The sequence below is a fragment of the Carassius auratus genome, chromosome 30 (genome assembly GCF_003368295.1).
Source record: "Carassius auratus strain Wakin chromosome 30, ASM336829v1, whole genome shotgun sequence".
NCBI classification, from domain to species: domain Eukaryota; kingdom Metazoa; phylum Chordata; class Actinopteri; order Cypriniformes; family Cyprinidae; genus Carassius; species Carassius auratus.
Window position 1 is genome coordinate 15,239,342 of NC_039272.1, and position 24,022 is coordinate 15,263,363.

At 36.5% G+C, this 24,022-nt stretch overlaps 2 protein-coding genes across 8 annotated transcripts; one reads left to right on the top strand and one right to left on the bottom strand.

Annotated features, from left to right (window-relative positions):
• Positions 1 to 31: 31 nt before the first annotated feature.
• On the top strand, positions 32 to 6,810 carry ndor1 (NADPH dependent diflavin oxidoreductase 1). 5 transcript variants are annotated; one of them, XM_026211646.1, is made up of 16 exons: positions 32 to 46; positions 229 to 335; positions 921 to 1,062; positions 1,509 to 1,586; positions 1,677 to 1,774; positions 1,975 to 2,073; positions 2,830 to 2,931; positions 3,029 to 3,217; positions 3,308 to 3,435; positions 3,562 to 3,779; positions 3,955 to 4,062; positions 5,003 to 5,117; positions 5,216 to 5,362; positions 5,623 to 5,741; positions 5,863 to 5,957; positions 6,130 to 6,274. In XM_026211646.1, the coding sequence occupies exons 3-16, from the start codon at positions 928 to 930 to the stop codon at positions 6,272 to 6,274; spliced, it is 1,776 nt and encodes a 591-aa protein (XP_026067431.1). In that variant the 5' UTR covers positions 32 to 46; positions 229 to 335; positions 921 to 927. The 5 variants fall into 5 exon arrangements, with proteins under 5 accessions (XP_026067431.1, XP_026067430.1, XP_026067429.1 ...); XM_026211645.1 differs by lacking the exon at positions 32 to 46 and having other exon boundaries at positions 270 to 426; XM_026211644.1 differs by lacking the exon at positions 32 to 46 and having other exon boundaries at positions 271 to 430.
• A 139-nt stretch (positions 6,811 to 6,949) lies between these two features.
• Positions 6,950 to 11,097, bottom strand: ntmt1 (N-terminal Xaa-Pro-Lys N-methyltransferase 1). Of its 3 annotated transcripts, none has more exons than XM_026211652.1 (4): positions 10,913 to 11,097; positions 9,001 to 9,175; positions 8,213 to 8,465; positions 6,950 to 8,056 (listed from the first exon to the last, which is right to left on the bottom strand). In XM_026211652.1, the coding sequence occupies exons 2-4, from the start codon at positions 9,160 to 9,162 to the stop codon at positions 7,800 to 7,802; spliced, it is 672 nt and encodes a 223-aa protein (XP_026067437.1). In that variant the 5' UTR covers positions 9,163 to 9,175; positions 10,913 to 11,097; the 3' UTR covers positions 6,950 to 7,799. The 3 variants fall into 3 exon arrangements, with proteins under 3 accessions (XP_026067437.1, XP_026067436.1, XP_026067438.1); XM_026211651.1 differs by lacking the exon at positions 10,913 to 11,097 and adding an exon at positions 10,167 to 10,335; XM_026211653.1 differs by lacking the exon at positions 10,913 to 11,097 and adding an exon at positions 9,993 to 10,125.
• Between the last annotated feature and the right edge of the window lie 12,925 nt (positions 11,098 to 24,022).

The following is a 24,022-nucleotide window of genomic DNA, read 5'->3' on the forward strand; positions in this document are numbered from 1 at the left end:
CAAAGAAATATTTTTTTAAATATCCCCATTTGTGAAAAAATGTGTGGTAATTATGAGTGTTTGAAATATTAGGATAAATAGTATGCAGTTTCTACAATATAAAGAATTGATATGAAGAATCTCTGCAGTGTCCGTGTTTATATTTATAGTTTATATACAAATTAGTCTAAAATACTATGCTTCACTTGTCTATGGTTGCCATAGACAGTAAAAGAAAGATGGTTGCAGCGTCGTGAGTGAATTGCACAACTGTCGTAAACTGACGTCGGACCGGATGGAACCTGAGCTCTGCCGTAAAGCGCTCCATGATGACAACATGCAGATGTCCCGCTGAAGTCTGTTCTACATTATTATTATATATATTTTTTACATAAGTTCTACATTATCCAGACGAAAGTCAGGGTATCACTTAAAGTACTTATATCTGTAGGTAAGCCACTCGATGTCTTACACTATACAATATTTTCTGTATCGTAGATCACTGGATCATGCAGGGTTTTGCATGAGAATCGTCACGTAGACGGTGGGCGACTCATAGCTGCCACTGACATGCCTTTACATTCGTCTGTTCTACAACTAACTATTGATACAGTCTCATAAAAAGTTCTGTTCAGTATTGTATTTTATAGTGTACTGTTTTTAGCTGACGTTGATTGCCCAAGAACCCACACTAAACATTGCTGCATGTAAAAACTAAAAGTCATTAACATATTTAAAATATTATGAAATTTTCTTTAGATCCCCTGTAACTCTGTAATTAATGTCATTTTATATTACACTGACTGTCCTATGCTCTGTACTATATGTATGTTATTTGTTCTGTGTTCAAAAAAAAAATATATATATATATATTCTGACTTGGTGAAAAAAAAAAACATTGCTGCATGTATTTGCTCCTCTGATCAGTTGTCTGATTCCAGTGAGAACATGAGCGCGCACGCTCTGCTGGTTCTGTACGGGAGTCAGACGGGCTCAGCGCAGGACACCGCGGAGCGGATCGGCCGCCAGGCGCAGAGGAGGCGGATGAGAGTCCGAGTGGAAGCTCTGGACAGTTATAATGTGGTCAGTGCACGATGCCTATTTAGTCTGCAGTCATACACAGACATGCGAATATCTGCACTGTGTTGGGGTGTGGGGTTTGGGGTTTATTGGTTAACAGTAATGCTAAAACTCATAAGCTCTTTTGCTCTGTTAAAGGTATAGTTTACACAAACTAATACAAATGCAGATATTTTTTTATGAAATTTGAGTGATCTCTGACCTTCCATTGAAAGCAACTGAAATGTTCCCAGGTCCAGAAACGTCAATGTGACACCAGTGGTTCAACTGTAATTTTACAAAGTTACAAGAATACTTTTTGTGGGTCAGAGAGCTCTTGGATTTCATCAACAAATATCTTAATTTTGTGTTCCAAAAATGAACAAAGGTCTTACAGGTTTTGAATAACATGAGGGTGAGTGCTTAATGAGAGAATTTTCATTTTTGGGTTGAATATGTCTACTCGTTAGGCGAACCTGATCTCAGAGTCTCTGGTAGTGTTTGTCTGTGCCACCACAGGGCAAGGGGATCCTCCAGACAATATGAAGGTAAGACTATAAGCAACAGAATTTAGCCATCAGACTTTCATATTACATAATACATTCCATATATTTAAATATTATATTTGCTTTGTGTAGAAATTCTGGAGATTTCTGTTCAGGAAGTCTTTGCCTGCTGACTCTCTTTGTCGTCTTGACTGTGCTGTGCTGGGCCTTGGAGACTCCTCGTATCCAAAGTATGATGACTGAGCAGATGTGCTGCTTACAAAGCCTTTCTTTTTCCTTGGATGTGTTTTTTTTTTTTTTTTTGTATCTGCACTTTTTTTTTTCCATTTCAATTAATCTGAAAGGATAATTAATCTTTTAGAACTGATGTCACTGGTGTTTGTATGTTACACAACAAACAACGCTAAGACCGTTTTGGGCCTCTATTCAGGTTTAACTTTGTTGCTAAGAAGCTCCATAAGCGTTTGCTCCTGCTGGGTGCTAATATGCTGGTGCCTGTTGGACTGGCTGATGATCAACATGATCTGGGGTGAGCAGAGATTCCCTTCACATATTGACTAAATGTCTATGTTTATTCTTCACTTATAATTCAAAATATGTGGAAGTAAGTCTTGTCATAATTAGGCATTGTAAGAGGTTAGCAACCACATTCAGTAGGCTCCCATGGTTAACACTAATAAACAAGTGTTAATTTGGGGGAAAATGCTTTTTAGGTACAGAAATGTAATAAATTAATCAAATGTAAAACAGCATCGCATAGTTGACTGTATAAATTAAAGATTGTTCTTTATTAAAGTTACAAAAGCTTTTCAATCAAGAGCAGTGAGTGATTTCTTTGTTGTTGCTGTTCGATTAATATAAAAACTGTCACTTTAAGAGAATGCACTGATAGAGTGGGCCTCCGTTCAGCCGGCTATGTCTGCTGTAGGATACTTAGGCCTAACAAAACGGGCATTTTGACATAATTTTTGTGGGAATTTGTCCATTTAAACACAATACTTCAGAAAACGCTTATATTTGCGTGTGTTCTGAGGCGCGGGTTTGCTCTAAACTGACAAAGCTTAAATGAGTTTAGTTTAAACACAGATATCAACATGTGCTGTTCAAACCCCAAACTTTTGAAAAGTAGTGTACATCTGTAACACAGAATTTCTATTTTGAATAAACACTGTTCTTATTTTGCAAATACACTGCTTTTATTCATCAAAGTATCCTGGAAAAAGTATAATGAATATATGTGTTACATGTATAGCTGATGTATCAATGTCTTTTAATTACTCCTCAGGCCAGATGGTGTGATTGACCCCTGGTTGATTTCGTTCTGGCAGAAAACCCTGTCTCTCTACCCTCCTCCAGCTGGCCTCGCTCCACTCCGTGAGGAAGACAAGTAAGTCTGTCAACTAATCTACAAATAATGTTTTATTAAAAGAATGAACTCAAATAGATAACAATTCATATAATTACGGATAATCTATCTTTTTCAGACTTCCACCCCGATACGTTTTCCACTTCCTAGATGAAGTCCCAGACAAGCAGACCGAGCATCTCCAGACCCCTCCCACCCCTCTGCAGCCTTTCCCAGCTCCACTTGTGTTCAATCAGAGAGTGACTCATCCTTCACACTTCCAGGATGTCAGGCATATCGAGTTCGATATCACCGGCTCCAACATACAGTGAGCATAAATGAGATATTTCAAGTCAAATCATACAGATTAAATGTCATCACAAAATAGTATTAAAAGGTTTTTGTCTGTCTCTGACAGGTACAGTGCAGGAGATGTTGTAATGATGAGACCCTGTAATGCTGCAGAGGATGTAGAGCAGTTCTGTCAACTATTGAAACTTGAGCCAGAGAGATACTTCACACTAACTCCCACTGACAGCAGCACGGGTGAGACTTGACACCCTAAAAAGAAATGAACATTCTGTCATGTTGTTCCAAACCCACATGTCAGAATTCCTCTGAACAGAAAGTAAGTCTTCCCTTTTAAACTCTGTGTTCCTCTCCTTCATGCAGTAGCAGTCCCTGCTCGTCTTCCTCAGCCCTGCTCCGTTCGCTTTCTGGTGGAACAGTTCCTGGACATTTCTGCTGTTCCACGCCGTTCCTTCTTTGAGGTGTTGGCAACTTTTGCCACTAATGAGCTGGAGCGTGATAAACTTTTGGAGTTCAGTTCTGCTCAGGGTCAGGATGCTCTTCACTCCTACTGCAACCGACCCCGTCGAACAGCCCTGGAGGTCAGAGATCACTTGATGTTACATACAACTCTCTTTTCTTTTGAGATGCCTGTAGACTCATATACAGACTTCTGTTGTCATCTGGAGTTTGAAAGAGCTGTGTTCCAACAAATTATTTAAGATTATTATTATATGTGTAAAAAAGTGGTGTAATCCCTTTCTAATGTGACCTCAGGTACTGGCAGACTTCCCTCACACTACAGCCCAGTTGAGCATTGACTACTTGTTGGATCTTTTTCCAGAAATTCAGCCTCGCTCCTTCTCTATTGCCTCTTCTCTCTTGGTAAATTTTTTTTATGTATATATCTATATCTATATCTATCTATCTCTCTCTCTCTCTCTCTCTCTCTCTCTCTCTCTCTATATATATATATATATATATATATATATATATATATATATATATATATATATATAAGTGCTGTCAAGTGATTAATCGCGATTAATCACATCCGAAATAAAATATTTTGTTTACATAATATATGTATGTGTGCTCTGCATATTTATTATCTATATATAAATACACACATGCATGTATTTCAGAAAAATATGTTGTTTATATATTAAATAGATTCATTTATAATATAAATTATATGAATATAAATATAGATATTTTCAGTAGATATACTGTATGTGTGTGGATTTATAAATATACACCAGACACATATATTATGCAAACAAGAACTTTTATCTTAAATGTGATTAATCGTTTGCCAGTAATATTTATTTGCAGATATATTTGTTAAACATTTATACAGACTGCTGTTCATATGTTTGGGGTTAGTAAGATCGTTTGTTTTTATAAATTAATTATAAGTATTTTTATTTAGTAAGAATGCATTAAATTGATCAAAAGTGACAGTAAAGACATTTTTAATGTTACAAAATTCAAATAAATTCTTTTGAACTTCAGATTATTCATCAAAGAATTCTGAAAAAGAAGAATTGTTGTTTTCACAAAAATATTTAGCAGCAGTTTTGTGTTTTTAAGCACCAAATTAGCTTATTAGAATGATTTCTGAAAGGATTGTCTGACACTGAAGACTGCAGTGGCTGCTGAAAATTCAGCTTTGTTTTCACAGGAATATATTTTACAATATATAAAAACAGAAAATATAAGAGACTTTTTTTCAAAAACATTATCAACCCTAAATGTTTGAACAGTGGTGTAAATATAATATTTCTATAAATATCTCTTTCTGATTTGACCTCTTCTGCCGCAGCAACACCCTAACCGCATCCAGATTTTGGTTGCTGTGGTGAAATATAAAAGCATGCTTTTTAAGCCACGTAAAGGCCTCTGCTCTTCCTGGCTGGCATCTCTAGACCCCTCTAAAGGTTGGTCTGATCAAACTGAAAGAAAGTAATGTACTCAGACCAATAAATTAAGTGAAATCTGTACATTCCATTTTATTGGTGTCCTGCATGCTGTTTAGGAGATGTTTGCGTACCACTGTGGGTGAAGAAGGGAAGTTTGAGTTTCCCTCAGGACCCGGACACCCCTGTTGTAATGGTGGGACCAGGAACTGGTGTGGCTCCCTTCAGATCTGCCATACAGGAGAGGGCTGCTCAGGGGAAGATGGGTGATTTTTCATGGATTTAGCAGTTTTTCAGAAATGAACAAAATTGAAAGTGATCAAACTTTTTAGCCTTTTCCTCTTAAGATCTGATATATTCTGCATTATTTGTTTAGAATGGCAATAATCAAGACATGGGGCCTATTTGTTTTCATTCTAGCTTTATAATACAGTATGATAATACAGAAGTAGTGACTGAACGGTGTCATGACACAGAACAGTTAAGTGATAATGCATTCTAACTGAAGTCTCGTCTCCTTTTTCAGCTAATGTGCTATTCTTTGGCTGTCGGTCTGAATCAAAAGACTTCTACTGTGGATCAGAATGGGAGGAGAAGGTGCAGGCGGGCCAGATGATCCTTGTCACAGCCTTCTCCAGAGACCAGGTCAGACAACCTTAAGAATACTGCTTAGGTTTGTCCAACAAGCCAAAGATCTAAAATGTGCAGTGCTGGGGACGTCCCAAGAACACTTCCCTGAAAATGTTTTAACACGATTCATTTACAGGAAGAAAAAATCTACGTTCAGCATCGTGTGAAGGAACAAAGCAAACTTTTATGGGATCTGATAGCAAAGAAGAATGCATTCTTTTACATAGCAGGGTAAGTCTTTTTATCATCAAGTTAGGCATTCAATAACAAACTACTAAAACGTTTCAGTTGTTAGCAAGCAAATGTCAAACCCTTACGTGTATAGTTGGTTAAAGGGCAATATGACAGTACTGTAAATATGAGGAGCATTATAAAAATGAGCTGCCCTGCCCTCTTCACCCAGGAATGCCAAGCAGATGCCTGCGAGCGTGTGTGACGCACTGAAAGAAGTATTCCAGAAAGAGGGTGGCATGTCAGAAAACCAGGCACAGGAGATGCTGGATGCCATGGAGAAAGCAAAACGATTTCAAAGTGAAACCTGGTCCTGATCTCTCTATTAAACATATAGCCTTAATATCCAACAGCCTTATGTGTGAAAGTGAGTCTGGACTGAGATTAAATGATGTTAAGTGTTGGGGTCTGACCACTTTCTTCTTCCGAGTTGTTCCCCAATGCCTTTGACAATACAGCTGTGATCTGTAAGTGTAACTAAAGTTAATATGAACACACACTAAACCAGGAATTTGATTAGATATTAGCTTTTAAGTAGGTAGTTGCTGCTTCCATTTTTCCAGTTGTGTTGTATAAAACTATAGGACAAAGACTTGAAACCAAAGTTGTTCTTTTTTTTTTCATAAAATAAATAGTGACCAAACTATATGTCCATATCCATCTCACTTCTATATTCTGTATATTCTGCATTAGTGGTTTTCAATCCAGAGGACCTCCACATACTGTTATGGGATGGCTTTAAGCATTTACATTTCTAAAACATTAATATATTAAAATTTCAAGATGGATAACTTTTTTTCTGAAACAATAGTACTAAAGTCATTAAATATATCAATAAAAAGTTTGAAAACAAGCAGCTTTTTCATAATTACAGCAGATATACTGTGATTATCTTACAAATATAGCATGTACGGGGGACATGAATATTGTGTTGGACAACAAGTGATCTTCAAGCAAAACAATGTAAGAACCAATAACACTGCCATACAAACACTGCTTCAAAATATTAGTTTATTCAAGGCAAAATACAGCATATGGTTCAGATAAGCGTTTTCTGTCAACAGCTGTAAATTCACACATGTAACATTAACTAATATAGATTCAAACTGCCATATAAGTTAGTAAAATGTTTTACACACACCATTCAGTGCCACAGACACATAATTGAACTCTGATCAAACAATCTTAAATAGGAAAGTTCACCCCAAAATGACAATTCTGTCATCAAATCTCACAATCATGTCATTTTAAACCTGCATGACTTTATAGAACACAATAAACAACATTTTGAAGAATGTTGATGAGCACACAGATTTGGTGACCACTGACCAAACCCAGACATTTCCAAAAACATCATATTTTCTGTCCACTAGAGGAAAATATGTAATACAGGTTTGGAACAACATGAGGGTGAATGACCGTTTTCATTTTTGGATCAACTGTCTTTTCAAGTCTTCAGCACACCCATTCATAAAAACAAAGCAGTGCAGCATGGTTTACATTTTTTCTTGATTGTTTCTACCTTGTACACTTCAAACTGAGGATCAACTGGAGTGTAAAACTGTTTGGATATCTGGAAAGCTACCATTAGCCACTTTTGCATTCAGATTCATAATACCGATGAACCCTAGCTGTTTATATTAGAAAACTCTAGAGGTCAAGTAAAACTCCCCTGCTTAAAAACCCAATGTCACCTTCAAGACTTGTGCCTTTTTTGTTTAAAACAGTGATCACATTGGCAGTAACACGTAGCTTCTTGTGTAACTAACATTGATCTGAACTTGTTCTCACATGATTGGCTTCTGAACAAACACATAAACCCTCCTCGTTCAGTGCTCACAGCTATCTGAGTGCTAGAGTGTGGACCTGATAGATTTCCTCAGGGAAGTTCTGCTGCTGCTCCTCACAGATGATGTTGAGTCCAGCCCGGGATACTAGGCGATGTAGTACATTCAGGTCCCGACACACACTGCTGTCTACATCATCAGGTATGATACCTTCAAACGCAACATTATCCTTCACCACAATCAGGCCATTTGGACGCAGACCGCTCCGGCAACGCCTCAGGAATTCCACCAGGTGGTCATCGGTCAAGTGACCTAGAGACACATGGAGTGATTTGTGTTTGCAAAATATAATAGAAGATACATTTGGCCATAGATTACGTAGTGAAAGAAAATAGAAATATCAGTTAGATAATTGATAGAAATATCTAAATAGATCATGTAGTGAAATATATGAATTGTATGTCTTACCAATCACCCACTGGATCCATATGACATCGTAGCGTTCTGGCTGGGGCTGAAAGTCTTGTAGGCCACAGCAGAAGTAGTTCTCCACTCGCTTGGCCTCCTCACCCAGGTAGGAACGAGCTTTATCCAGAAACTCCTGTGTGACGTCCACTAGGTCCACTGTACGGAAGAGGGGCAGCAGCAGGCGCTTGGTGATACGGCCGATTCCTGCGCCACAGTCCAGAGCACAGCCTGTCCCAGTCTTACCCTGGCCTTCCTTAGAGTTAAACAGAAAACCTAGTGATTGTGTGTTTCTCAGTAACTTGCATTTGTGGTTACGTGAAAGTTGAGTATCTAAAGGAAAGGTTCGTCGGTTTCATAATATTGCTTTCAAATAATCAGTTCATAAGACTTCAGAATAGTAGACTTGCGAAAGATATTTACACTAACGTTCAAACATTTGGTAATGTCTCATATGTTTGATAATATATTCACACACACACAAATATATATAAAGATGCAGTAAAAACTACAATACTGTTATAGAGCGTCCTCTCGCGGCTGTAGATGGTAATGTTTTCTCTTGGTTCTTGGTTCTAAATAAATGCGACTCATAGTCCGGTGCGACTTATATGTTTTTTTCCTAATCATGACATATATTTGGACTGATGCGACTTATACTCAGGTGCGACTTTATTTGAAGTATTTGAAATATAAACCTTTTGTAACTTTATAAACGTCTTTATTTTCTTGACTTTTGATCAATTTACTTTGTGCTTGCAGAATTGAAGTATTACTTTAGAACTACTCACCCCAAGGAATTTTTGAAGAAACTTTGTGGAGCCATTAATGTCTATGTTAGAAATGCTGCCATAACCCCCCAGCATTCCATCCACAGTGGGCGGGACTTCCTTCCAATAGTGTTCTGCCTTTGAGTAAAAGGTTGTCTGGTCTCCTATCAAACGGTCTTCCATCTTTGTGCAACTCCTGACCACAGAGATCAGAATTAGTTAGTTTTACCACAGATCTGAATTTAATAAAGTTCAATAAAGAGAAAGTAATTTAATAAAGTTTTATCATATTTGCACTTATGTAAGACTAAATATGACAGGTTAACTCTCAATTCTATTTCATGTTTCTATACATATTGCTTCAAATTTAAAACTATTTCATAAACATTTTTCTGCAATTGTAGTTTCTGTGTAAATGCATTTATGCTGTCTCTGCTGCATTAAAAGTCTGTATAAATGCATCTTTCTGTTGCTTCAGATGAAGCTTCTGTGCAGTGTAAAACGCATAGTATCTCATACAATGAATCCATTGCATTATTATGAAGTAGTTATAATCAATTGCTATTAGTAAAGTTTCCGTACAGTGCTTTTGCACAATACAGACCTTTTTATATCATATTAACATAAATGTCATATATAATTTCAATTAAATGTTCAAGAGCCAAATATTTAGGCTGGAATGAGAACTAAAGAGCTGAAGCACGTGTCATTTTCAGACACCTGGATCCAAATGCAGCTCTGCTGTTGAAGCTCAGCTGTCAGGAAGAATCACTTGACAGCAGACTGACAGACAAATGACTCTACATGTAGTCTGCTAACAAAATACAGGCATGGATAAATATAGGACATACCATGTATATCAATATCCACACTCACTAATATTTTAGTCTGTTGAATAGATTAAAAAAAATGTACAAAGTAAAAGTTTTTGGAAAAAGTACTGTGGTAAAGTTGCATCTGTTAACTTTCATTCGCATTACTTGATGCATCTTCTTGGACCAAAAAGTTCTTACACGTGTTCCTGCTACCGTGCTGAGGTTAATGGTGTCTTGTCTCTCGGCTATATTTGGTGGTGACAAAAAGTTCCATGTGTTGACACACGAGCAGATGGAAATCACACGCTTCCACTGCCTCTCTCTGACCTCTTTATATCCTAACAGTAATTCAGACAGTGAAGACTGACGTACCTTTGCTTTCGTGCCCTCGCTGACTGTCGTTTCTTACTATCGGTCATGTCACAACTGAACAACTGTAGCAGAACTGCCCCATGAAAGCTTTTCCAGCTCCCTGGCTTCCCAAACTAGAAACACTGCACACCTCACGTCATTTCCTTATTTGACTACCGCGTTTCCCTTCAGTGTTTTGTTTTTTAAATGTCTCCATCTTGCGGCCGCACTTAAACTTACACGCGGCTAATAAACCGTCAAGAAAATGTTTTTGTTGTTTTCGTCTTCCTCCAAATGCTCGTAAATTGACCTAAATTGTAATGTCCTTTTTACCCAGTGATGTTTTACCCAAAATTGTAATGGAAAGAAAGAATATTTTAAAAATATTTTAAGAAATAATAATTTGTGTCCCTTCTTTGCTCTGAGAGCGATGTGTTTAGAGAAGAGTTGATACTACGTTGAGTAACTAGTTAGTCAGTAGGTGTTACTTTTTATACTGGGTCAAATTTTAAAACTATTTTAAAACCAAATTTTCAAAACGAATCATTTCATCTTCACATTGTGTTTAATTAAGATCTAAATGTTGGCATAGTAATACTGGTATACTTTTATAAACATCCTTTATCTCTCATTTCCCAGAGATCTCCGGTCTCTTTAATAAATGTTCATCTGAGTGTTTCGATCCTGTATTTATTTTGTATTCTGTCCAGCCTCTGCTGCTTTTGCTTTCTTCTCATCCCATCTCTTATTTTCACTTCCTTCATTACCTGACAGCATGCTTTCTGTCTCGTTTACTGGTCTCTCCTCCCTCACAATCCCAATGTTTCGCTGCTCTCTTCACTCTCCCCTGGGTCACTCCTCTCCTCCTCTCCTCCCTCCCGGCTCTGTCTGCTCATCCTCTTTCTTTCTCTCCTCCTCAGCCGAGCTGGCAGGGTATTCAGATGATGAGTCAGTACACTGGCTGTCTACATCGGACAGCCTGAAGTCAGTCGATATTTAATCTGATCTGCTCTCTTCTTCTGTCTACTCCCTCTCTGGCTCCGAACACCTTTTACACTCTCATTAGAATTACAAAGAGGCTGGAGAAATGGAGCGGAAATCAACACTTTTGAAATGTCCTGAGTCAGCAGAGCTGGCCGGCTCTTCTCCTCACCTGTCTCTGCCTGTTGTCCTCTCTCTCTCCTTCTCGCTGTGCCCTCTTCACGCTTCTCCTTTCAGATGAACCTCTTTTTTGCACTGCTCCATATGTTTGATAATATACACTAGTTATACAGCACTAGTTTTAAAGTATTTTCATTTCAGGTTTAAATGTAATTGTAATTTTAATATTCTTTTTTATTTATTTTTATTTATCAATTTCAAGTTCTTCATTTAATATTTGTATTTTCATTTTATTTTAGCTTCATTTCAATCAACAAATATATATTTAAATATGAACTATCCCCTATGTATAACTATATATACACCATCACACACACACACACACACACAATAATCCCTTTAAAAAATACTTTTTATGTTCCACTGAAGAAAGTAAGTCATACTATTTAAGGCGGAGAGTGTAACGTATACTGTAGATTAATATAACATGTAGATTGGTACTGTATTTCGTTTCCTTGTGCCCAAATGTGCAATGACAATAAAGTTGAATCTAATCTAATCTAATTGGTATGCAGATCTCATAACATTCTCTGATATCAAGTCAGTTAGCTTTAATGCCTTCAATCAGTTACACAATGACAACAGTACTAGAACACCTGTCAATAACAGCATTACCAAGAGTAGCTGATAAAAATGCAGTGCAGTTGGTATTTAGAAAAGAAACGTCTATGGTTGGTGTGAGAGAAAGGTTTGAAGATGTGTCTTGCATAGGGTGGAAAATCATTTTATCATTCTACACACAGACCTTCAGTCTCCCTGACTCAAAGACATATGTATTAATCTGTATTTTTGTCATGTTGTTGGTGTCAAATAATGAAAATTGATATAAAGTGTTATGTTATTTACTAATATTATTACAAAAACATTTTTTTGAATGTGTACAATTCATGTGTAGCCTATATGATAACTGATATAAAACTACCCTGTGTAAGTATTTAAAAAAAACACTAATTAATTAGTGCATTAATTAAAGTAGCCACGTGATGGCACTGTTGTACTATAATCAAGCTAAGTACGACAGCCCGAGGTTAAAATCATTCTTTCCTTCATTCAGTCAGTCATTTATACTTTTATTAAAGTTAGTTATTTAATCAACCACTCACTCAATTATTCAATATATTTATTTATTTGTATATTTAAACATAGGCCCGACAGGATCTGTAACCATCTCAAGTAAACTAATAAACGCAATGCCACACAGTGGTCAGAGCTCAAAACACAGTCAATGAAACTGACTAACAATGGTATTTCGGATAAAAGTCTGAAATACATGTTTTATTGTATACAATACTATGAAAATGTATATGTAAAATTATGTTCATTGTTATAATAGGTTGACACTTCAAAAGTAGCTAATCTGTAGACCTTTTAACTGTGTTAAAGATAGTGGAAATATGACTGAAATGTCTCTCCACAGTTCTTACCTTAGATAACTCTGAGGACTCTTCATGCTAAACCTAGTAAGACAATTAAAATCTATCTAAATCTATAATTAGCAATCTATATACTTTAGAATGCATGGCAACATTGTTAAAAACAATTTTATTCAGCAGATGTCTACTGTTATAATTATAAATACAATGCTGTAAACAACAATACTGAACTTTTAGATATAATAACAATGTGTATTTGTGTAAATAATGCATATAATAGCACAAGCTTGTTAACATAATGATACAAGCTGCTATAAGTTTATTTGTTTGTGTACTTAATAACATAAAATACAAGATAAACTGCTCTGTTCATGAATCCCATTTGCTCAACAGTCATATGATTGTGTTTGTGCATGTGTGTATGCAAATGTTTGTGTTTATACACTCTGAAAGGTCACAAGGAGGTCTTCTGCCTGATTCAAGCTGAACCATATGGCCAGAATGTCTGTCACAGAGCCAAAAGGCAAAAACAACCGAGCTAACTAAGAAATGTTACAATATCATTAACAGTGTTTTAAAAATGAACGACAATTAAAAAAAAAAAAAAAAAAGTCGGGAGCCAATTTTAGCCAAAACACATTGCAACAGTCTTTGAAGAGAGTGTGTTTGTGTGTGTGTGTGTTTGTGACACATGACAGCTGTGTGGTTCTTTGATGTTTAGGATTACAGTTGGATTACATCATGGTAGTTTGGATGACAGCACCTGTATTGTGATAGAAAAAAAAGGTAGAATACACAGATGAAAAGAGAGGCCGGACTGAGGTCTCTCCTGAAGCAGAAGACAACAATAACACTCTTTTTTTTGTAACAATAAATAAATAAATAAATAAATAAAATTAGGAGTGTAAAGACATGTATGTTTGCTTCTTTAAATATTTTTGTACTGAATGCCTCTGTACAAATTGAGTATTATATTGATTTTAGAAGCAGTAGCCTTCAGGTAGCTATAAAGTGCTATTATTTACACAGCTGTCTTGAATACTAGATTCTGATTGGTCAATCATGGCATTTGGCAAATATATTCAATTTACGAATTACTATGAATATTTTTAATAACGACTGCTTAAAATGGATGACTACATTTGTCATGTTCATATTATATTATATTGAATTATAATCTTGTTTACAGTTGTTATAGTAAATAAAAAGTTGTTTTTGGTCATTGAAAAAAACTGAAATAAAATAAAATATCAATATTGTAAGGAAAACTTAAAATGGAAATTGACTGAAACAAACTGACGGTGACATATTAAAATTGTTCAAACTAAAACTAAAATAAAGCTATAAAGAGATGTTTTAAAAATAAAAATGACAGAAGCGCATAAAATTACTAAAACTTAAAATAAAATATAAAATAAAAGCTAAAACAAAAAATGATTAATACCATGATATTTTATATATATATATATATATATATATATATATATATATATATATATATGCATTTATTTTTATAATGTAATCAGTATATAAATCCGTACTCAATATGCAATATCTAAGTTTTAAAATCTCACTTTTTTATATTAATAAATCATTATAGTCCCTGTAGTAACATATAGCAATATATCAGCAGCAAACTTCAAGCAGTCATCACTAGGCTCTTAATCGAAGCCAGAGCTCTGCAGGGCGTCGAGCTGAATGCTTAATGACTGAACTACAATCAGGTTTGGGTGAGAACAGGATTAGTTCTGTCTTTGAAGGTCTGAGATCTGATGTGGTTTCTGGTTTCACAGTGCAGCAGTGATGCCTCACATTTTGAGAACAGTGTAAGTATGTGTGTTTATGGAACAAAACAGGATTGAATGTTACACAGCCCAGCTACACGCCTGCATCCCATGCTATGCTTGCCATGCTAACTGTCTTTTCTTCTCTTTCTGCCTTTTTGCCTCTGATTTCCCCCTTTCTTTTTCTGTTTTCTCCATGTGAGCCTCTGACACCCCCATCACCGCCAACAGCTCTCTCTCTCTCTCTCTCTCTCTCTCTCTGTATCTATATTTTGTGAGATCAGCCTTGGTTGGGTAGATTGAAGTGGACAGCGGTGCAGAGCACACGCTCACCACTGCCTCTCTGCCTAATCCCTGACCTAGAAACAGAGAGAGAAAGAGAGAAAGGTTACTGAGAGGATAGAAGTGTCCTGTGTGGGTGGCTTAATTTAGCTGAGATTTTGGGGGAAAAAAAACCTACAAGTGAGCTAAATCTTGTCATAAACTTGCTCTGGAGACAATTTTTGTTTATAATCATCACAGAGTTAGTATTTAATTCATATACAAAAAATGTGAAGGACTGAGTTTGGGATTATTAAATGGTTTGAATTTAAGACAAAACGTATTATCAAAGATGAAGGCAGTTTATTTCAGGTTATGAGTTACAAACTAGTTAGTTGCACAGGAGCTCCACACCTGGACTGGAGGAGAATTTGCACTTCTCTGAGACTACGTATGGCTGGCACAAAGTTAAAAATGCATAAGCCATTTTCTTATTAATATTTCACATATGCAAGCTCCCTATCACCAGTGCAGCTGTGCAAGCAGTACAAGAGCAAGCAGGAGAGAGAGAAAGAGAGATAAGAATGTAAGAGAGATACAGGGACAGAGACTAAATGAGTATAAAAAGAGAGAAGAAGAAAGAGAGGGGAAAGTAAGAAATATATATATAAGTTGGAAAAAAATAGAACGGAATCCTGCTCCCCTTTGTTTTTAAACCAGATCTCAGATGACACAAGCCAGACTAGGTCTTACATGTTTAAACTGTTTCTATTACATAATTTCTGAATTGTGCTTCTCACTTGGAACAAGTACATGTTAAGTAAATGTCTCGAGTAAACTCAATACAGCAGATCAGTGTTTTTTCCAAAACCGTGCATTTTGCATTACATTGAATTATAGTTTCAATGACCAATGTAAACTCACTGTAGAGCAGCACCATATTGCAGTTCAGCCAAACAGTAAAAACAGCATTATTGTGAAATGTCGTTTAAAATCCTTTTTTTTTTTTTTTTTTTTTTACGCATTTTAAAATTTAATTTATTCCTGGGATGACAAATCTTTATTTTTAGCAGCCATTACTTTAGTCTTCAGTGTCACATGATCCTTCAGAAATCCTCAGAAGCCTTGCAACTGTGTTGTGACCCAGTGTGTGGACAACCTTTTATTTTTATTTCAGTCACTTCATTTTTTCCTCTCTTGGCTAGGAAAGACATCTGTTTATAGTGGTAATTATTTGATTAAAATCATAATAAACTTCTGTAAAACCATGTAGGCTTGGCGACAATCAAGGGAAAAGCTTTGTCCCCACAATTCTTTAAAAATGCTAATGTGTCCTGATTTCACCTGCTAGACGCATTCGCCTAAAACGATGTCTCTTCAGTGTCCTTCTAGCTACCGTCTCTGGTATAGTTTGTTCTTCTCAATAGCTGTTTCTTTGCAATTGAAAGTTGATTTGCTGATACTTTCAATTCTAGAATGTCTTTTCGCAAACCACTTTGCAATGTACCTGGCTGCCATAACAATAACTTTACACACTCGCTGCTGTTCGCTGCAGTCCTACAGCGCAAGCAGCTTCTCAATTTAGCTCGCTAGCTAAGCTGGAGAAATGCCCAAATGAAAATGTGCTTTCAATGATGCGAGTGAAGTGTTTTGCTGTCACTGTAAATGTTCATTTTCTGTTGCCAGCAAAGGTGAATTAAACATTGCAGATCACAAGAGCCTCTAACACTGTTAAATGTGGAATTACATTTTATTGTTTATGTTGTCATATTTTGTTTTAGATATGGTTTAACAAGGTTTATTGTTCTATTGCTAAAGGAACTCATGATGATGGGACAAAAGATAATGTGTTATTCGTGACCAAATGACCTGCTGTGTTCAAGGAGACCCAACATTTTGCATTTCTTAAGTACATACAGTACATACTCATATATAGGCTATGCACAGACATATACAGGAACAATTATGCAAGGAGGCCACTTTTAACAGTTCCTCCCAAGACTTTAACTTGTAAAAACTGATTTGGAGTTGTACATGATAAATAAAAAACAGCTTTGAGTAAATCAACAGCTTTTGAGCAATTCAATGATTCAGTGAGACTATACTGATTCAAACAGTTAACTCTTCTGATCAAACTGGGAGAAGCAGTTAAGCAAAGGACGTGTTGTCTATTCATCATCTTCTTTACTTCATAACATCTCCATAATTTTATACTTTTTAAACTGTTATGGATATATGTTGTCTTTACCTGCAGTAAAAGTAAAGACCTCCGATTCATTGCAGATTCAAACGATAGATGATAGCAAGTTTTGTTTCTTCAGAAATGCATTATAAGTAAATATCCACCATATCCAGCGTTCTTCTGTATCCTGTCTTATCCCATTACTCTGTGAGAAACAGCTTCAAACGATTCAGTGGGTGAGTGAACTGCCCAAATGACTCAAACTGCAAACTGCACAAACAATTTCAGACCTTTTTGCAAAGCCATCTGAATAAAAGAGAGATTCATTTGTGAAACTGGCATCGTTGGTTGTGATTCTAAACAACTGTTGGAAAACACACATGGCATGATTGTGGAACTATTAACAGGGAAAATACATGTCATGTCGGTATTTGGCTATTTTCATTGCCAAACAAGCATTTATGAGTAATATTTTACCAAAAAACTTAAGAGTATTTGAAAAGGACTACTGTCACAATAAAAATAGACTACTGATGACCTGGTTCAGACTCCAAGAAGACATCTCAGCTAAAACTTTATTTATTTTGCAGTGGAGCTGTGGTTTCAACAGCATGCCAACACTGAATTTTCAGATATGGCAAAGCTTTTGCCTTTAAATAGTTAATATATTTAATGTTTAAGGCATATACTATATACGTAAACTTTTTCTGATAGAGAGTGACCAGGCTTCCTGATAAAACCTTAAATATTTCTCAAATATTGAATTTAAATATTTTAAAAGTAAATGTCAACATGCACATAAACAATCTTTTTTTTTATTAATTTGAAGAAAAAGAGTTTGAAGGAACTGTTTCTTGCTACTGTTATACATGCACACAATAAATAACTGATTCATTGTTGAAAAAAGATAAAAATACTTGCTCATTTTTTATTTTTTATATTATTATGGTCATCTGGTCACCCTACTTAGATGACATGATTCATGATGGAAATGATTAAAACACACACACACCACACACACACACTCAACCAAGCAAGCAAGGCTGCAGCAGTGACATGTCTTGGCATCCTGTTGCAGAACTCAGGCCTGTATGCCCGAGTGTGTGCGTGCAGAGGATCGATCCAGCCATCACAAGCACCAGGGCCCTGAGAGACACGAGGCGGGTAGAGCGAGGGGGGATGGATGAAGAGAGAGAGAGAGAGCAGCAATAGCTGCAGCACAGCTATTCAAGCTAACTCGTTATGTCCAGGGCTTATTGGAAAACAGTCCGACTGAGGCTCGGCACTGAAATTAGTTATTGATCTTGCCTTCCCATCCCCAACCTGCCTCTCTCTTGCCCTCCTCCTCCCCCTCTGCTTTGGGACCGCAAAAGCCTCTTCTGCTGATTCCTACTCTTTTTCATTTGTTCCCCTCTTCCTCGTTCATTCCCCGGCTCTGGCTTTTGCCATACACCCCTTTTCGTTCCATACATTCTTTCGAGTTTTTACGTTTGAAGTCCTTTGTTTCCAAGAACCAGGCTTCCGTGGTTTTGATCAGTTCTCTCTCTTGACAGTGGCTCTCTGATTGGTTAACTTCTTCTCTTCCTTTGCCTTGCTATCACTCTTTTAGATTCTGTTTTCTTTCCCATCCACTGCCTTCCCTCTACTCTATCTCACTCTCGCTCTCCCTCGTTGTTCTTTTCTCACTCACGAGTGATTCTTTCTTTTCCATTGCTCTCTTTTTATTTCTCATCTTCGCCTCCTTTCTCTCAGCTGCATCAATTCTGCAGTCAGATGCACAAACTAGTTATAATTTAAAGGAAAACCAGAGCGTGTGTGTGAGAGAGAGAGAGACAGTGCTGAGGGATAAATGCAGATGTAATTGGTGCAGTGAGGGGAAAAAGAAATTAAGAACGTGTCATAATGGTAACACCATAATCCCAGAAAATTACACACAAAACATTCAAATAAGAAAATTCAAATACTGACACACATGATGCCATTGTGACGAATACTAATATATATATATAAGTATATAGCCTAATAAATAGAATTATTTCATTGCAATTCCTGAAGGAAATGCCAGAAATTGTAATGCAGCATAAATAGGTGAGTTTGGGTTTAAAGCTTTGGCTCTGTGTAAAAAAGATGCCGTGGTCATTACACTTGTAATGACGTGTTGTGTTCTTTCGGCTAAGTATCATATCTGAGTATCAACATGCACACAAATACCATCTTTATGGTGTAAATGTGGCCATAAATCATTTAACGGACACAAGAAAGAAAGACCAAATACAATTATGGATGTTTTTTTTTTTCAAGTAATTCTAATATGCTGAATTGCCACTCAATAAACATTTGTTGTTATTGTTTCTTATTTTGAAAATGTTAACGCTACTTAATATTTCTGTTGAACAAATATCAATACAGTATGCAAATATTACAATGACGCCAACTTGAATTTTAAATTCCTTCAAAGTATAACATATCCAAATATATATATGGATCCTGAGTTACAAAAATTATGTTATCTGTGTATTAAACTAAACATGTTAAACAGTTAATCTTTGAAAGATAGTCATTATGTGTTGCCTATATACAACAGATTCATGCCTAGTGGATACAAGTTTAAAGGGACAGTTTGTACAATAATGAAATCTGTGCCATCCTTCACACACTGTAACCATTCCTTTAAAGAATCTAAATGACTTTACCCCCTAAAAGTTGTTTTTAAGTGATTTAGACTCTTTAGACTGTGTACTTTCAGGACAGAGGCCACCACATGATTCAATTTCATTCCTTCAGTCACATGAGCATCAGCATGTGGACAGAACATTGAACTAACATTCTAAAGGTAGCTGGACAAACAGGTCAGGCTAGAGTTTCTGGCTCAAGTTCCCAGACGGCATTGCTTTGCTTTCTCATATCAACACCACCAGTAAGGCATCTTGAAAAGGACTTGACTTCAGATTGGGTCATTAATTGAAGTGTCAATGACTCTTGCTCAAATTACAACTGGTCTAGAAGACAACAAAAATGGTCTAACATGCACACTGAGCTGATTTAGTCAGGAAACGGGGGGATTCTGTGCTTGGCAACAACGTTGCTGGCTCATTTATTCTGCTTCTGCCATTTGGCCACCAAACCCACAATTCTGTGGGAAAACAGTTGTCTGTTCATGTTTGTCAGGGTTCAGATTGAGGTTGCACAAATAAAAAGATCATTTTACATCTTAGAAATAGTTTACTTTTCTTCTTGCCTCAAAGAAATAGATTCTAACTTTTCACTATTTTTCTAATATTGACTTTTTAAAGGGGCGTTCAGATATATGTGATTCTGTTTAATTGTGACCCTTAAACAGCTTTCAGGATTATTATAATTTAAAATGGATTTATTGCTTTTTATTTCAGCATTTTATTTTCAGTTTGTCTTTCCATTTTATTTATTTCATCCTGTTTAGTTCAGTGTTCAATAGTTACATTTTCAGATTTAATGAAGGTTCTTTTTAATACGCACTACCATTGAAAAGTTTTTTTTTTAATGTATGCATTACATTGATCAAAAGTAATGTTACAAATGTAACACATAAATTCTGTTCTTTTTAATACATTCATCAAAGAATTCTTAAAAAAAGTTGTATGATGGTTTCCCAAACATATTAAGAAGCACAACTATTTTCAACATTAATAATAAAAGGAATCTTCTTTTCTTGAGCAGGAAATTGGCATATTATAATGATTTGTGAATGATCATGTGAATCTGAAAACTGAAGTAATGGCTACTGAAAATTCAGCTTTACCATTACAGGAATAAATGTTAAATTTTAAAATATACAGACATTAAAAACATTATTTTAACATTATTTTAAATGGTATTATTTAAATTATTACAGCTTTTTGGTGAAATAAATGAAGCCTTGGTGAACATAAGAGAAATTATAAAAAAATGTATAGTCATAAATCAATGTTTTTATTTTTATTAAATTCATAAAAATGCTGTTTTTAGTTTTTGTACTACACTTATAACTTCACCATTCATAGAATATAGAAGTTATATTTTGGAGTCAAACAGTAACCTCAGCTCAATTAACCCTCAGCCCCCCGCTCTTAGCGCTCCATACGATCTTACTCTCTTCTGATCTCTCTAGGCTGGGAAACGAAGCTCCAGGAAGAGAAAACGAAGGAATGGGAACAGTAAAGGGGGTTGGTGGAGAACACGGGAACAAAGCAGGAATTTAAATGGAACCCCTCCACCTCCTCCTTTCCAACCCCCTCCGCACCCCCAGCCCCAAATGCCTCCCAGCCCCCGCCTTTTCATGCGCCTGTCAGGGCTCTGCAGCACGGGGGTAGCAGTGCTGCCCGGCTTCAGGGGGAGTGTGGAGCGATAAGGGTCTTCACGGTGTGCGTGGCTGTGGGATGTGGCAGGGAGGGTGTTTTAGGGTCACGGCGAGAGCGAGATGGTGAGGTGAAAGGAATGTTTACATTATTGGGATCCCCCACTTGCTCTCCCCAAATGGAAAAAAAGAGTCCTTCCTGGAACCTACCACATGTCACCTGGTTCTGGTTTAGCCTCTTTGTGTGTGTGTGTGTGTGTGTTCGGTGTAAAGTCCATTAGACCCCTAAATTCCAGTATGGTAGTCTAATAACCCATGTTCCAGAGAGTGGAGCTGGTCTCATGGCTAACCAAGAGTAAAGATTAACCATAATACATGCAGCTCCATAAAACAAATGGCTTACGAGCACTGACTGGAGAAATTACCTCTCTGTTTTATGAGAGAAATGGTATTCGTCCTTCACAACAGATGACATAACTGGTGATCTAGAGAAAACGGGAGCCCTTCACTCTGAAATGACCTCCAGCATTCAATGAAAGAGAGGGTTTTCTACAATACAAAAAAAATGCAGTTATTCATAGTGCAAATATATCAATGGCAAAATCAATTTGCTGATCTTGATGTGTGATTTTGTTCTGTGCTGTGGGATCCCTTATGAAACAAAAATATATAGCAGTATATTGGAAAATATCATGTAATATATTAGGCATATATTCTTATATATATTTATTTTTTCCAATATATTGCAATATATTGAAAGTCGCAATCATTTGTATATTTTACAATATATTATATAATATATGTATCATCAATATATTATTAAATGTATTCAAATATATAATATTTTAGAAAATAAAAAGGGAAAATAATATATTACAATATATCACAATATATTTTAAGAAATATATTGGTAAATATATTTTCCTTTCGTAAGGGATAGTTCAACCAAACCTTAAAATTCTGTAATCATTTATTCACCCTCATGTTAATCCAAACCGGTATGACTTTATTTGTTCTTTGAAATGCAAAATAAAATATTTTTAAGAATGTTTGTTACCAAACAGCATCAGGCCCCATTGACTCCCATTGTATTTTTTGACCATAAAATTGAAGTCAATGGAAACCAAAATGGTTTGCTTACCAGCATTCTTCAAAGTATCTTCTTTCATACAGGTTTCAAACAACATCAGGGTTAGTAAATGATCACAGAATTTTTTTCATTTTTGGTTGTACTATTCCTCAAAACAAGATAAGCTATCTCAAATATGTTAAGATTTTTAGCTCCATAATAAAAAGGAAGGTCAGAATCTAGAAATATACACTAAAAACAGCATGCAGTGTTTTATATACGAGCTGGAGTCTCCATGAGGTTCAGCATCTCTTCTTCATGTCACCTATTGTTCTGAGATTAACTTCTTTTTCCTTCCACATAATAGTGAAGGAATCTGAAAATGTGAGTCAGGAAAACAGTCATCTCCTTCCACGAGTTCTCTCCTCCACCCACCGTTTCCCCCTATTGCACAGAAACCATCAGGAACTGCGTCACAAGTCAGGAAGCACTTCCAGGAAATGGAGCAAATGCACCAAATAAGGAGGCAGGATATTATTATGTAAAAAAAAACAACAATAATAAATAAATAATCTCTCTTTTGCTAATTTGTTTAATCAAAATGTGCATAAAGATAGAACAGAACTTGGATATAAATACTGAGGTAGACTCTGAGGTAGATATCTGAAACTAAGTTCTAGTAGTTCTGTGGGGGGGAAAAATAAGGTTCAGGCTAAATCTCAGATGTGCAGTTATGGCAGTTAGCCTGTGGTGGTGCTCTAGTTCCTAGCAACTGTCATGTGATAAATGTAGTAGCAGCCGTTAGCCATCAGGTGGCACTGTTAGTTAGGACACTTCCCGGTATTCCTGACCCAGCCCTTGCATGGTACTCGGTGCTGCAAGCGCAGGAAGACATGAAGTGGACTATTTGACCCATAAAAAGTACATGGGGCTGCGTTCTGTGACTGGATATCACAGAGGAGATAGGGCAGGGAGCGGAGGTGAGTCAACCTCATCTGCCTCATCAGGAATCTGGAGCCTACTCATGGTTTTATCACCAAGTAGATCAGTAACGCATTCACTGCCTCTCTTTGTTGATGGAAAATCAGAGCTGGTCCCATTTACCAAGTAAAAACATTTTGGGACCAAGGACAAGTGGTTCTGTTCAACCTTCATTAATTTGCTTTAAATGAACATTTAATAAAGTGAAGGGCCTTTTGATGCTTTTCAAAAAGCTTAGCAGTCAAAGTTTGAAGCTAGTCAACTACTAAATCTCACAGGGGTCATGTGTATGTTTTGTTCTTCTCCCCATTACACAGACAAATCTCACAAATGCAAGTTTTGCCACCGCAACCCACCACAGTGTTCTTCTACCATACTTGACACTTTTAAAAGACCCAAGGTGCTTTTGCAAAACATGGAGGCACAATGAGCTGTGTGGTTGTGTACTGTAGGCAAAACTGCCTCTGTCAGAATTAGCTTTAATATGCGCTCTAAACCCTCTTCAGCTCCGGAGCAGCACAGCTCCTGTTTACCAGGAAAAGAATGACGTGGGACGTTACATAAGATTGAGTCTGCCTTTCACAAAAAGCAGTATGAAGCAATCTTTATAACCTGCTTGTTGCATGTTAACTAGGCTCCACCACACCAAGTAAAAATATCACCTTCTTCTATTGGGTGTGTGATGTGCTAAATAGGCTGAATGACTCTTCAGGGTGTGGCAAGGCAGGTTTGTGTACGTTCACGCGTGTTGTTT

Excerpts from the sequence above, each read along its gene's own strand:
- ndor1 (XM_026211646.1), top strand. The coding sequence starts at position 928 with ATGAGCGCGCACGCTCTGCTGGTTCTGTACGGGAGTCAGACGGGCTCA. Across the intron at positions 5,118-5,215 it reads ATCTCTAGACCCCTCTAAAG|GAGATGTTTGCGTACCACTG; the intron begins GTTGGTCTGATC and ends CATGCTGTTTAG. Across the intron at positions 5,363-5,622 it reads GGCTGCTCAGGGGAAGATGG|CTAATGTGCTATTCTTTGGC; the intron begins GTGATTTTTCAT and ends CTCCTTTTTCAG.
- ntmt1 (XM_026211651.1), bottom strand. The coding sequence starts at position 10,213 with ATGACCGATAGTAAGAAACGACAGTCAGCGAGGGCACGAAAGCAAAG. Across the intron at positions 9,176-10,166 it reads GCGAGGGCACGAAAGCAAAG|GAGTTGCACAAAGATGGAAG; the intron begins GTACGTCAGTCT and ends CTCTGTGGTCAG. Across the intron at positions 8,466-9,000 it reads TTCTTCAAAAATTCCTTGGG|GAAGGCCAGGGTAAGACTGG; the intron begins GTGAGTAGTTCT and ends TTTAACTCTAAG.